Genomic DNA, 15,622 nt, shown 5'->3' with positions numbered 1-15,622 from the left:
TACAAAGCATATGGAGACTTACAGGTTCACCTTTGGGTCCTGCTTCTCCCTTGAAACCTGGGACACCAGGGTCACCCTGAAAACAAACACATGAATAACAACCATAAAGTTAAAACTCTGCATAAATCATATGACTATTTTGTATTATGCTATGAAACAGAAAAACATTTCCTAGTTTAGTAACTAGTTGTAAGCAATATAATAGGATGCGTATAATGGTTTGTGTTTCCCCTTAGCGTGCTTGTTTTTTATGATGCTATCAAGACAAAAATTTAAACAAGACAATTTCAAGAGACGACTGTCACTGTTTGTCCAAGTTTATATAGACACTCTTCTTTCTTAGACCATTAAGAAAGCAAAAACAGTATTTTGGACACACAGAACATTGATGAGATCTGAGTCTCAGCATACTCTATAGCACGCTATTCATTCATTTAAAGGAACCCCACTGCTAATCACTGTTCTAGTTTAATAGAGTGACACATTTGCAAGACATCACAGTTTCCACAGAGACAAAGATATCATTACCGGCTGGCCTCGAATACCAGGTGGACCAGTACTGCCTTGTGGTCCTGGGGAACCAGGTGGACCTGACAAACCAGGGGGACCCCCCGTGCCTGGAGATCCCTACAAATAGAAAGAACAGCAAACACAGTAAGGAAACAACAAAAATAAGGAAATAAAATGAATTCATTTCACAATTTCTTCAACAGGTGATATGATTACTTACAGTAGGGCCCTTAGCACCTGGGGAACCATCTGTCCCTTCAGTACCCTAAAGATAATGTACCAATCATTAAAATTAATTTTAATGAGGAGGGTATCGTTACCAAAAGCAGAAGATAGTTATTTTATCCACTTTACAAGACCAGACAATAAAGGCTATTAAAGAAACATAGCAACATATGATGTACTTGTGCACATGCTAATATGGGTAAAAAAGCACGCAAGCTAATGTGAGTGTTAAGCTTTATAACCTTATGATTAAGCTTAAGCTTTAAAGTCCTTCTCGGGTTGAGACTGTATCAAACTGTATGACTTCGAGTTTTACAAGTTGCTTTAATTAAGTAATGAAAAGTTGTTTTCAACAAAATAAGCATAAAACAAATGAGTGAGACCTTTCCTTTCCTGGGAAAAATGTAATTTGAGCACATCTCAGTGTCTATCAAGTTAGGTATTAAAATTCCCTATAAAGAGGCAACATGCACAAGCTGAGCACTGAGGAACACAATTTAATGTACTTACAGGAAGACCTTGTGATCCAGCTGGGCCCTGTGGGCCTGTTTCACCTCTTTGTCCTTGAGGACCTTCAGGACCACGAGGACCCGTTGGACCTGCTTCACCCTAAGATTTCACATGAGAAAACAACTGGAGGCTACGTTGCTCTAAAAAGTAGCACTACAAAGTAACTAAGGAGGAATACTGAGTTTAAGAGAGAAACAATTCAGGTTTTGAAATAGTTTATTATACTCAAAATTATTTTTGCTTACCTAATTCTGTTTCTACTACTTCTAGGTGAATGTAAACTTTAAAAGTACAAATGGAATTTTTCCTCAATGTGTGCAAGGACAAGGAAACTTTCTACAGAGAAGCAGCACTACATCCAGTGGCCCAGGTCAGGTGGAATATATTAGATGGACATCTCCCTCTAAAATCCCACTATGTATCTGTAATTTGACAACTTTTTTTTTTAGCTTCTCTAACAGCTAAGGTTTAAGATTTAGAAATGATAACACATCTGGGGTTTTTTTGCACAGTACAGATTAACTCACTGTTGCAGCACTATATTAAATATAAAAACCCTGTAAGGTTGGACTGGATGCTCCAATAAAAAAAAAATCCTCCTAGCATCTCCTTTGAATTTTATCTTTATATAGGAAATCTGCCTTTTGGAACTGATGGCTGTTAATATCATGTCTTCATAGCTGAAGTCCATATCTTCATTGTATAGTCTGCTTAGCTATTATGAGTTCAAAGCAGCTATTCCAATTTTACATCATCTGATGATCAAACTTGAAGGCAGCTCCTCCTTTTCAAAAGTTTTCATTGGTTTATCATGTGAATAGCTTTTCCAAACATTTATTAAGTAGTGCTTAGCCATACCAAAACATTTTACGACATGCATTAAAAGTTCTATCATTTAATTGTATACATTATGTTAATACTCTTCTTAAGACTTGCTTCCCAGAAACTGTTTTATGAATGTTGCCAGATTCACAACACCACCACAAAACACCTGTTGAATTTGGCTACCTGACTAACTGAGAGTTTCTTCTTGTATCATTGTTTCCTATCATGTTTTTGGAATGTAAAACAACAAAGAGGAGAAACTGAGCAGAGGGCAAGCATAAGAAGTATAAGGAAGCTGAATGGGTTGTCTTTTCTGTATTTGCAGACATATTCTCAAGGCTAGGAAAAAAAATTGAGGACTTTCTTGAAAAACAAGAGAGGAAAATCCCATGAAGACAGCACTGAGGCCAATGAAAGTTTTCCATTTCAGCCCAATCACACAGAGTCACAAAAGGTGGTAATCATGATCTGCTTTATTGTGATGAACTGTGGAACATGCCTGTTCGGGTTCTGGCATTTGCCTTACCAGTCTAGGTCATCTCAAAAAGTGTTCTTGGCCGAAACTGGAAGTTTCATCACCAGAAGGTACTGCTTCCATACTTGGACTAATCCTCACAACTTAACTTGCAATAATGCATCCTGTTATTCTTTGAATATACTGGACAAGATTCCTGAGGCACAGCATGACAATCACCTTATAATCGCCCCTTAGCTCAAGCAAAAGTGAAAGCAAAGGAAGTATCCTAACTGTGGTGAACGGCAATTGCTTCATCTGGCTTCTGATTTCTATCTTCTGTCTCAAGGTCTTGCCCCAGATTGATTTCACGGGAACTGTTAGGGACCTGCATACATGTCAGTCTGAACTCTGTGTAGTTTAGTACACATTTTTTAATTCTGTGTTGTTAGACATATTAAAAAGATAATTTTCTTTTATTTTTTACCTTTACTCCAGGAGCACCTGGAAATCCTGGAGAACCAGTTATGCCAAGAGGGCCCTATAAAAGACAGACACACAAAGCTGTAATTCTGCAGTTTAGGTCAAACAGATTAGTATCTAATCACTGGGTAAAAATTGCATAACAAAACCAAAATAACTATAAATATTGTATCCTATAGTAATATTCTAAGCGATACACATACATTTTATGGGATTGTGGTGCAGTATTTTAATAATGTATTTACCGACTTCAGAAAAGATACAGTTCTTGATTCAGCTATTGATGCACAAATTGCAACGCAAATAGTTGACAATTATTTTAGCAATTATTTTTCAATTTTAGTTTTTACCAAAATATTATAGCCTCTTTTTATATCTATTCTACTGTGGTATGATAATGAAAAATCAGGCGTTTGTTAGGCGATCACAATTTGTCCTACAGAATGTAGCAGAGCCTCAATTCTTTTAAATCTAAAATAATAATCTAGAAAAAAGAAGAATACAAGCCGCATCTACGTTGAAACAATTGCGTTGCTAGACAAAATTTTTGAGGTAAGCAGTGTGACAAGTGAAAATGTAATTAAAGGTTATGCAACTACATGCCCTGCTTCTTCGTCTTCTGCCCCATTGAGATTCCCAAATTGACAGCAAAATTAATTTGCAAGCTTTAAAACACAGATTTTGTATCAAATTTCCACGGCTGCATAGACAAAGACATACAGCAGAGAGACTTTACTGCTTGGATCTTTGTTCAGAGCTGGCAGGTATTTCTGGAAAAGGAAGTGGAGGAAAGGCTGGGTTACACCACACCACGAAACACAATGCTGTGCAGAGGTACATCTTCAGCCCCCCAAACCAGTATAGCTCTTCCCAAATAGCACTATATCTTGAGATAGTCGATGCTGTATCTAAGAAGGCCTGACAGTTGAGCAGACTGTAGTACTGATATGGCTACACTATTTCTGTTCTAGAGCCAAATTCTTGGTGCATTGCACTGCAGAGTAGGAGCACCTCATGTGGCTGTGAGGACATGAAGTTTGGGCAGGGATGCAAACAGCTGGGGCTGCATTACATGGCAGACTGTCCAAATTCACTAGAACGCAAACTTCAAGTGTATATACTTGAATATACCTGCATGGAATGACACAAACCTTGTTTTGCTAAACAGGAAGACTTCCAATTAAGGCCTTTAGAGTAAATTTGTAAATTGTTTCCATTTTCATTCCTCTTGTGCTGAACAAGACATTCAACAGAAAATCTTTCTACTGTGTCATAAACATTCTGGGTGGTGGCACACAGTGGTTATAAATATTCACCACAACACTGTTGCCAGATGATTTCTCTTTATCTTTTCCTGATTTTCTCTCTTTTTGTACATGATGCATACTGTGAAAAAATGTTCTGTGTAATAATGCTGTGCTGACAAACTTAATAAGAACAATCTGTACCACTGAGCATTAATTACAGACAGGATTTCTGCCATGACCTTGCACTGGATTTCTGCAGAACTGATGTAACAGCTCACTAAGTACACTTCTGAAAACCCTTGTCCCAATTTATTGAATCACAAATACATGTCTGCCAGATTTCTCTCTCGTTGCAGGAAGAATTCCAGAATTACGGTGTACCACTGCACTGACCCAAATAACAATGCATTTCATTAACACTTCCTCCAATAAGAAACATACTTATGAAGTACCAGTATCTCCCTTGTGACACTACATGGGATTTTACCAAAAATGTTAGCCAACCAATTTTCATGTTCAGTGAAGCTGAGTTCATATTTTATGCCAAAGAAAAATTTCAGGCTTTGTGTGTGAATTTCATAGCTCAGGATCCATCTTTTTTTAATTTTACATTCTGTTTTCAAAACTGAAAAATCTTTTCATTGTTTGAAAGTTTCTTTTTAATGAGTTAACTTTCTTTCGTGACATACTAAATAATTGAGCTTTGTAGCTTTTAGACACCTACACTCATTTTTTTGAGCTTCTGTTACAGTTAATTGTTTCTTAATGAAGTTTTTAATTAAACATTCTGTTCATTAAGATGACATAGGTAAATTAATTTTTCTGAGGACCTCTATCACTATTAAATAAAGAGTATGCACACAATGAAATTTTAATTGCAGGCAGGTGTGTTTTGGAGGGTTGAGGGGGTTTTTTGTTTCGTTGGTGGGTTGGGGTTTTTTGGTTTGGTTGGTTGGTTGGTTTGGTTTTTCTTAAGTTGAACGTCACAAAGTAGTAAAGGTTCAGGCAGAAACTGTCAACAGCATCCTAGAAGTAATGCTTTCCAAAAAAAGCAAACAAAAAAGAATACCAGATTTTTAAAGTAGAAGCTGGACTTGCACAAATAGTACAAAATCAAGATAAGCTTTTATTTGCAGAAGCAACAAATAACTAACTGTAGGTACGTGAATAATCCTACTGGCTTCCTACTCATGTGAATTCACTCAAATGCATTTTGCAAATGCACTGTGAGATTGGATTGTAGGATTGAAACCATCACCCTTTGATACACCAACATCCACAGTTTAAACCAACAGTCATCTTCAACCCTGTTGCAATTGTGTGAGAACTTCTACAGTCATGCATACCAGGCTTTCTCAGTTTGGCAGACTTTCACACAGTCTTCTGGTGATTCAGTTCTGTGTGTGACTGTCCGTAATTAAAAGGCTATCTTTTAGACATTTTGTAATGGATCAGTTACAGGTAGCAAGTTCTGCTGTTAGTGAGTAGCATTTCTTCTTGTTGAGGGTGGGTACAATCTCACTTGTCACTTTTGTATGTGAAGGAAGATAATATGCAATTTTAGACTGGTTTATCTTACAGTGCATATCTTTAAGACATTTATCTCCTTACAATATGGATCCCACTTCATAAAAGCAGCAAGCATCACCTCTCCAGGGAAGATGCCACTCCTCTGCAAATTAAAACCTTAAGATTAAGCAAACTACAGAGTATCATTTCTCAGAGGACAGCACTAAAGCTAAAATGAGTAGAACTAAGAATCACTTGCAGATGATTCCAGGGGCACTTAACAGTTACCAGCAACAGCCAACAATTTTTTTGAGCTTCTTTTGGAAGTGTCAAAAGGCAAGTGGGAAATATAAGGTGAAAAAATAGTTGACTAAAAAAGAAACTTACCATTGGCCCTGGCTTCCCAGGCATACCATGCTGGCCACGTCCTCCCTAGATATGAAAATAGACAAGAATATTTATAATAATTTATTTTTATTTTTTTTTTACCATTAGCTTTTGTGATAACAGCCATAGATACTAAAGCAATCAAAGAAATGCTGAATTGCAGACCCCTCCAAACACTGGCATGGAAAACTTCTGGAAGAAATTATGCTCCCATTCAAGTTAATGGATTTCTCTATTTTCAGAGCGGCCAATAATTTGACAGTGTCATTGTATGGAGCACGTAAAAGTCATGGGGAGAAATGCCAGAAAAAACAATACTTGACACTGGCCGTAAAGTAATAGAAAGAAATTTCTACTCAAATATGATCTCACGTTAAGGCTAATCCCTCTTTTAGCTGAAAAACAAAATATTTTTTAAGAAGACAGCTTTATTACCTGGAATTAAATTATAAGCCTTAATTGAAATGGAAATTTAAACTTTTTTCCAGCCATAATCAATAATATTATTCCTTGTTCAGTAATTTTTGGGGAAAATAGCCTCTCAAGGGAAATTTCACAGAAACAAAGTGACATTTTTGTATCACAGAAAAATGTGGTGTGAGGATATTTGGCCTCGTGGGCAGCTCTGGTATGAGAAATTACCATACAGCTAGCATTCTCCTTTTAAAACTGGTTTGACTTTTGAAATTTGTAGGAAAGGTCTTACCCCACAAAACTCTACTCAGCCCTTACTTTCCTAAGGTAAAGCAGAACTCACCATGGAAGTGACTAGCACTCACATGAATAAACACTTTCAGGCTCAGGATTTAAATTTAAGTAAAACAAGGGAAGAATTACAAGAAATGAAGAAAGATTCTACTTACAGGGGCACCCTGTGGTCCAATTCGACCTCTTTCTCCTGGCATTCCTCTAGGTCCCTTGAAGAAAGAACAAAAAGTTCTCTATTTAGGAGCTCATCATAGCAGAATAACAAAAGGGGAAAACACCTCATTTCTCCACCCCATCATAGTGTAGACAACATCAGCCACCCCCTCTTTTTTTCTCCTTCTTTTTCTTTGCTTTTAACTTTTTTAAAAACATACTTGACTATTCCTTCACTTCAAGTAAGTTTTGTACTGCATCGCTTTTCAGCAATTTTCTGCTCAGTCTTCTTTATTTGCATTTAGCAAGAACATGATAAGGTTCACTGAGACTATAAGCATGATAAGGACAGATGATGCAAACAACAGTTAGAGAACCAAGTTATATTTCTTCCTCCTGCAGGTGTAATTTATCTTGTCCTGTAACAGGAAAGAAGTAGCAGCTTATATAGATCCTTGCAGCCTCACAGGCTTGCCCAGCAGAAAATTAATAGACTGTAACTTCTCTTTTCCTGTTCCAACAGTATTTCCAGTTTTAATCACATTAGAATAAATTCTGTATATACTCACCAGGGTCAATAATGCAATCTCATTTACTACGTCTCATTCACAAACTAGGTTCCACTCCAGGAATATTACATTCTACATGACACAAAACAGTGCTTTGCAGAGAGATGTCATTATCTGATATTAGAAAGGTGTTTTAATTCAAGAAGCACTGCTGAGAGTTGATTTTTGGCATATTACACTTCTCACAAGTATTCAGTGTCCAAAACCACAAGTGCTGAGAAAAAGTTTCTCTGTTTCACCTCCATGTCATGCATGGAACCTCCAAAAACCTCCATCCGTGGTTTTCTTAGCTAGTGCATTTCTGGCCTGAATTATTTTATTTCTATCTCAGAGCACCTTAAATCAGATTTTCTCATATTGAAATCACTCCATACGAATACGTAAAAAAAAATTGCTATTGGCAATAGCATGTACAATCTTATAAGCCACTTCTGTAACATCCAATGCACATGACACTCACTAGAGGACCCGTCGCACCCATGGCACCTGTTGGTCCAGCTTCTCCCTAGAAATGGAAATGAAATGACACAATTAGAGGAAACAGGTTAGAGGAAAATGGAGTTACATGTTTCCTCCCTGTCCTCTGTGCTCACATTAGATCTAAGAGGCAGATTTGCAGAGTGTGTGTACCTGTATGCATCAAGGGCACTGTTTCCCATGCTGATGGGAAATGCCATATTTACATATACTCAGTGAAGCAGATTTAACTCCTACTTGTTCTAGCTAACAGCTCACACCACCCACTCCACTGCTTTTACCAAGTCCCTTGCTGTTGCCTCCACAGAAAGTGGTAGGCATTCTCAGGAAAGAAATCTTTTCTTATACAAACTCTCCTTAACTACGGATTTCACATTTACATTTAGATTTTGGAAGATTCACTTCATTTACTATGTTTTTAGTCTAAAGGAATAGTTCTGTCCTATCTGCGATTACCGCCTACACTAGGCTGAAAATGTTTCAGCATCAGCACTGATCAACATAGAAAAGCCTGAAAAAAAGTGCTCTATGCTCTTTTAAAATAACTTTTAATGCATCTTGAAGAATTGCTTTCATCTGTGTATCCTGTGCTACCACACAGGAGGTGAAGGTGTAAGGGTGCTGCAGTACCAGTGGGGGTAAAAATTCTAAGAGAATAATACTAGGTGAAAATATTCAGTTTGATAAAATATATTTTCTCTCCTCTCCAATGCCTGTTTCTTTCAAGCTAATCTCTAGTATGATAATCCAAAAGAGGAGAGTCAGGTTTTAGTTATGTTTTATTCATTTATTTATTTTTTATTTTTTAAAAATTTTAGAAAACTGTTTTTCTTCTCGCAGCTTGGTCACATAAAGACAACAGGAACCACAAACTGGCCAAGTGGAAAATTGCAAGATGTGTATGGGCTGTTTGTTAACAGACTCTGTTGTCTTCAGTATTACACAGGTGTCACAGACAGACCACAGTCATTTCACCTAGTGATACCTTACAGGCCTCAAACTGAGCATCAGCTGACATTGTGACTGGCTCTATTGAACTCTCTTCCTGTATAAAGCCCAGACATGTCATTGTATAGCAGTTTATATGGATCAAACACACAGTAAAAATGGGCAGTTCCACGTAGCCTCTCCACCCCTACATAATGTATACAAATAGCACTGACAGGACTGAATACAAAGCTGCATTCGAAAGATCTACTATCTGTCATTATAGAAAACATGCTTAAGCATTTAGTTCTTTGGGCCATGAAAATACCTTTGCTCCAGCTGCTCCAATTTCACCTTTTGGACCATCAAGTCCTTTCAGTCCCTATAAAGAGTTACAAAAATATGGAGAAATTATATTTATATGTGTACACACAGAAAGCATTCCTATTACTATTGTTAAAATAACTTGATACTAAAGCGTTAAGAATGGATCTGAGGTGGCAAGTGCAAGAAAGGAAAAAAATAAAGAAGAAAAAAACCAGATGGAATAAAGTTTTTAAACATTTCCTAAATGGAAACTATTTGTACAAGGTACATTTCCTTGGATTTGGTTTCCTTTTTAAAACAAGAACGTTTTTAAAAAAATCCTAAAACAACAAGGAGGCGGCTCTGAGGCACAGGAAACCTATTTATTCCTCCCTGAAGTAAAATTCTGGCCAGAAAGCTTGGTAATTTGTGATCGCTCCATGTTGCAAACGTATCCACCTCTCAAGTTCCCCACCCTAATACAAGACTTGCCAACAAAGTGAGAGAACTGTCAGGTTTGTGCCTCCTGAAGCTTGGCAGGGCTCATGCAAGCTCCTTCCAGATTCCCAGATCATTTGAAAATAGAGTGAAGAAAGCACTAGAGAACGTAGTCAGCTTGACGAGAGGTCAGCTTAAAGGGGAATAGTGTTCATTTTCTGTAAGGCCCTCTTTCTCTGAAATGCCAGTGACTCTGCTGCAATTGGCAGGACTAAAAGTGTAGTCAAATTCACCACTAGTACAAAAGAAGTTGAGTACCTTTATACTGAAACTGCCTGGAAACATCATCTATAAGGAGAGGGAAAATCTAGTTTCTTACCCTGTGACCCTTGAGACCTGGGAGACCAGGAGCACCAGGAAAGCCTCGAGGTCCCTAAGTAGGAAAAAGAAAAAAACAAATAAAATCCTTATTTCTGCAGATGAACCTAGTGATAATGCTGCTAACAGGGAACAGGATAGCAGCATTAATACTAATAGTCCTAACACTCCTTCACCTTGGTGACATAATATAGTGAGTCATAGCATTTGAGCGGGTCACAGATACAGCATAACACGCTAAGTTAGACAGTCTTAGCATTATGTATATCTTCACTGTTAGTAAAAGCTTTATAGTTTACAGCTTCACATACAGACAAGATGTTTCCTTGCTAGCATGAAGGAACGTTAGAAAGGTCTTTGTCTTCCCATAGACAATTATATGAAAAATGCTTGATCATATAGTTCAGTGGGAAATTTGTCCAGAGTTTGTGGACTCCTAAAGGGAAAATTACTTTATAAAGGTATGAAATCTTTGAGATTAATATATTAGATTGTTTGACATTATACTCAATGAGTTTCTCAGTGAAGGTGATGTCTGTTGTCATACTGGTGTTGCCTGTAAATTTGAAGTTGTACAAATTATGCTTGTTTAGGCTGAATGTAGCCCATAAAAACTTTTTTTATGTGGCCTGTGCTCAGTGGCATATGTATTCCAGTATTACAGCTTATATAACCAGGGCAATCAAATGATGAAGCACACACACGTGGGACAAGTCACATGGCAAGGAGGTAAATCATGTACAAGGGAAAACAGCCATTGGGTATCTCCATAGCAGTCTATGGGCCTCATCATTGATCAAGGCATGGCACACTTCTCTGATCAGGCTGTTCTCTACAGTGCTATGCCATTGCAGCAAACTTTTCATGAGATTTTTTGTGTGTGTGTGCAGGTGCAGTACTTCTTTCCTTCATTAGAATGTCTTCTAAAAGATTATTTTATTGATCAAAACAGCTTGATCTGAACAGAACTATACTCCACAGACTACATTTGCCTCAAGCAGTTTGTAAAACATTGTCTTTGATCCATAAAACTTAGGAGGAAAGCTTAGGAAACAACACTGCCTTGTTAAAAAACCATTCTCTCTCCAAGAGATCGTATCTCCTGTTGCTAACAAAATTGCCAGGCAAGAACCAGACACTTAAAAAGAACAGGAGGCAGCTTAAGAGAGGATGTGTATCAGGTGGATAAAATGATGCCATTCATTTTATCATCAGATACACCTGTTTTCTTCTATTTCTAGTGTAAACCATGAAAAGTTTCCTCTGCAGTACAAGTATGTATTATCTGGAAATCCTTTAATCACATTTGCATATTGAAAGTATATATAAAAATAAATTATATATGTCTATGACACAATCCCCTCTTCCCCTGCTCTCTGACTGCATGTTATAAAGATAAACAGTGCCACCCCTACCCGACATAATTTTATAACCTTTGAGCACTTCCTGCACATGATTGCAAATGACCACGTGAAATACTAGGAAAGGAGTACAACTTGCACATATTGTCACCAGTTTTATGCCTATTTCAACTATGAATCAATTGAAATGCATACCTGTGAAATGACTCTCAGGATTAACTCAAGGACTTTTGAATCACCTGTTTGGTTCTGAGCTATAACACTTATCTGGATCATTAGAGTAAACTAACACAAGTACTTCAGAAATTGAATGGCAGAGCTTTGCACTCATTGTTGAAAGAGATAGTGATGACATAGCTATGATTATTTTGCTAAAATGTAAACAATCATGCTCTTACTGGAGATCCTGGAAATCCAGGCTCACCGGTTTGTCCTGGTCTACCAGGTTCACCCTAAGGAAAGAAAAAAAAGGAACACATGAAACTAGCAAATGTGAAAATTAGCTTCTCTTACATTCTCCTATTCCAACAAATTAGGACATTCACATCTATATTATAAATATACTCTTTACTGAAACAATTTCAGTGATATAAATCAACTGAACACATCACTAGCAATGTGCATTATACATATTAACTTAAAAAAGGGCTTTCAACAAAGAATTGCAGGAACTGAAGACTGAGCACAAAATCAGCATCACAATATGGCACTGCAGCGTATTTTTCCTGTGAATTAATGAGGCAACCTTTTGTCATCCTCACACAGAGTCAAATTACTTCAATCTTCCATAGCAACAGCAATTGAAAACTGCCTGCATTGTAGCTTGTTACTTCTCCTTCTGCTGAAATGTTTTAAAATTTGTATCATTTCATTCTGGGTCAGTGACTATTATCTGTGTCATTGTGCTGGTTTTGGCTGTGAGAGAGTTAATTTTCTTCCTGGTAGCTAGCATGGGGCTGTGTTTTGGATTTGTGCTGAACACAGTGTTGATAACACAGGGATGTTTTCGCTATTGCTGAGCAGGGCTTACACAGAGTCAAGGCCTTTTCTGCCTCTCACCCCACCCCACCAGCGAGTGGGCTGGGGGTGCACAAGGAGTTGGGAGGGGACACGGCTGAGACAGCTGACCCCAACTGACCCAAGGGATATTCCACACCATCTGACGTCATGCTCAGCACATAAAGCTGGGGGGTAAAGAAGAAAAGGGGAGACATATGGAGTGATGGCATTTGTCTTCCCAAGTAACTGTTATGTGTGATGGAGCCCTGCTTTCCTGGAGGCGGCTGAACACCCTCCTGCTGATGGAAAGGAGTGAATTAATTCCTTGTTTTACTTTGCTTGTGTGCGTGGCTTTTGCTTTACCTATTAAACTGTCTTTATCTCAACCCACGAATTCTCTCACTTTCATCCTTCTGATTCTCTCCCCCATCCCACCAGGGGGTAGTGAGTGAGCTGAGGTTCAACGACAACACTCAAGCAGTAGGAAAGAAAACATGGCAGAACTAAAGAAGCATGTTTCAAAGATTGACTCCAGTCACAACCAAACATTCCTTTATATGCATCAATCAGTTCAAATACATCCAGGACTCTGGGCTGCAGAAAAATGAAAGGCTTCAGAAAAAGAGTTTCTGGACAGAGAGAACGTTAAGTGCTTCACAAATGTAATTAAAACCCATACATACACTGGAAGTGGAGGAAGTTCTTAGAGCAGTATCAAGATTTAGCTTCACTGCACTGAGATAACTGTTTCCAAAGATTCTTGTAACTCTTTGTACAGTTTAATGAGAAAGCAGCCGTTACACAAGCTATGTTATTTTTTATACTAAAATACGCGGCATCTGCAGCTTTCAACTCATTTCCAAGTTACAAATTCCAATTCAGGTTCCTTGCAACCAAATAATATACATCTACCAGTAAATTCTTAGGCTATTGTTGTGCAGTATGTAAATACTTATGCAACATGTATAATGCATACATCTTACATATATGTGTACATGCATAGAGTCATAAAATAGTTATGAATATAATAAATTATTAAGAAGTTTAAAAAGTTTAAATACTAAAATTTTATTGTTCAAATCCAGGTGAATGTTATTGTGTACAGTTATTCTAACTCATCTTGCGATCCCAAAGAGAGGAGACTCCTCCAGTGCCCCCTCCTAACTGTGGTATATTATGTTTGATTTCAAGACAGACATCTCAGCTGAAGAGCTGGCTGAGGCAAGAAATAATAAAGAGCCAGTGCTTAAACTTTACGTTTGAGAGTGACATGTAAGGAAAAGATGAGTGTTTCGAAAAGGGTTGCCAAGATTTATAGTTATGACACTGCACTTAATGAAGAGTATGACTACAAAGAAAAATAAATAGATAAAAGGAGTTACAACAGGCACATCTGCTGGTTAGTCATTGTCTCAAAGATGCCAGTATTTATTTTATTAAAAATAAAACAAGATACAAAGAATAACAAACTTACATCTTCACCAGGTTTGCCTGGAGGTCCCTCTGGTCCACGAGAACCAACTGGACCCTAAAAAATAAATATATTTGTTGAGAAGTCAATGTGGTCATTACTAAAATATCTATTTACTCCGTTTCAAAGCCTGATTTTATAAAAAAAAAAACATGTAGAAAAATGATTATTTTATGCCTAAGAGCCCTTGCTTTATTTTGTAGTGCTCTTACTTACCATCCTGCCCCTAAGAAACCTGCATTACGTTATATGAAAATATAGGATGGATTCTTTAGCAGGAAAAAAAAAAACATTAAAAATCACAGTTGCTGTTGTTCCAATTCCCTGGCTCTTCCTTTTATTTTTGAATCATTCTATCACCTCCAAAATAAATATTCTCATCATCCTTTGTGTAAGTTACACTACTAGGTATGGTTTTACCAGTGCTTAGCCATCCTTAGGTCTGTGCTGGAAAAGTAATAATGATTTTTTATACTATAATCATGATTTTGCATGTTCAAAACGATTCAAATTCCCTCATTCAGGACAACATGCATTGAACACCACAGTCTTTACTATTTACTTAGTAGCTTCAGCTGAGACAACACGAAAAAAGTATCTGTTCTGAAGTAAGGATCTATAATATATTGTCTGCAATTTCATTGTAGAAATGTTTGTATTTATTGGTCTTACCATAGGTCCTGGATCCCCAGGTTCACCAGGTGGGCCTGTGGGGCCAGCACCACCCTAAAATTAACCAAAGATTAATACAGTTACAAATTCCAAAACAGTAAAAATATAAGGATATAAATTAAAATCCATGTATCAGGAAAATCACAGCCCATGGGGCTGTCTGGATTCTAATTCAGAACCAGCTCATATTGCAAAATGTGTGAAGGTTGGATACTAAAATCCCTCAAGCTTTAGGTAAGTCCTGTGCCATACACAAACCCCACTGGAAACTTAACACCATGCCAATACTGAAACAAAAACAGCCAACATTTTCATTGCTGTTCCCTCCTTAAAAAAATGTGTGTTGGGCTAAAACGTTGTTAAAGATCTAATAAGTTGTTCTGAGTTAATTTCTGTGTACAGAGTACATCTGGTGCATAGCTCCTGAGAGCAGCATGTCCCGATTCACTTCTAGATGAAGATGCATTCAGCCATGTGTCGCTGAAGACGGACATTGCCTGAGAGATGCACACACCCACCAGTTACTATGTGCTTTGCCTTCATCTCTGGCCAATTACCTTAAAACCCCTGAGGTGAAGTACTTACTTGTTTTCCTTGGAGACCTTGAGGACCTCTTGGACCCACTGGACCCTATCAAAATCATAACTTGTTACACACTGGAAACCACCCTTCCCCAAGTACCATTCACCCTACAAAGACAGCAAAATGGCCTGATAGTGACCTCCAAGATAACATTTCCATGGTCAAACCCTTGGAAAGGCTTTTACTCAGGAGGCTGATGTTATGAAATATAAAAGTATATAGAATGGAAATCTTCAAACTCAGAAAGCCACAGCAGTGTAAATTCATTTGCAGCTGAAAATATGGTCTTGCTTGCTTTCTGGAACCTCATGGTCTCTGGAATCAGTCAGAATGACTGGGCTGCCTGTATAGCTCCACTGAAAAAACGTAATAACAGGACGGAGTTGGGTGGGAATAATCTTCCCTTGAAGGGAATCCCATTACTCAGATTA

At 37.7% G+C, this 15,622-nt stretch overlaps 1 protein-coding gene across 1 annotated transcript in view; it reads right to left on the bottom strand.

Annotated features, from left to right (window-relative positions):
• The window catches only part of COL5A2 (collagen type V alpha 2 chain), a 114,447-nt gene that overhangs the window by 27,042 nt on the left and 71,783 nt on the right, over positions 1–15,622 (bottom strand). Inside the window, exons 9-22 of the mRNA XM_064452028.1 lie at positions 15,195–15,239; positions 14,610–14,663; positions 13,941–13,994; positions 11,866–11,919; positions 10,108–10,161; positions 9,313–9,366; positions 8,041–8,085; positions 7,014–7,067; positions 6,151–6,195; positions 3,012–3,065; positions 1,246–1,344; positions 731–775; positions 529–627; positions 23–76 (exon numbers count right to left, since the gene is read on the bottom strand). Of these exons, the coding sequence (XP_064308098.1) occupies positions 23–76; positions 529–627; positions 731–775; positions 1,246–1,344; positions 3,012–3,065; positions 6,151–6,195; positions 7,014–7,067; positions 8,041–8,085; positions 9,313–9,366; positions 10,108–10,161; positions 11,866–11,919; positions 13,941–13,994; positions 14,610–14,663; positions 15,195–15,239 (810 nt within the window). The remainder of the gene's footprint in view (positions 1–22; positions 77–528; positions 628–730; positions 776–1,245; positions 1,345–3,011; positions 3,066–6,150; positions 6,196–7,013; positions 7,068–8,040; positions 8,086–9,312; positions 9,367–10,107; positions 10,162–11,865; positions 11,920–13,940; positions 13,995–14,609; positions 14,664–15,194; positions 15,240–15,622) is intronic.

This window comes from Phalacrocorax carbo, chromosome 5 (assembly GCF_963921805.1).
Source record: "Phalacrocorax carbo chromosome 5, bPhaCar2.1, whole genome shotgun sequence".
Taxonomy (NCBI): domain Eukaryota; kingdom Metazoa; phylum Chordata; class Aves; order Suliformes; family Phalacrocoracidae; genus Phalacrocorax; species Phalacrocorax carbo.
This window is presented reverse-complemented; position numbering and strand designations above follow the sequence as displayed.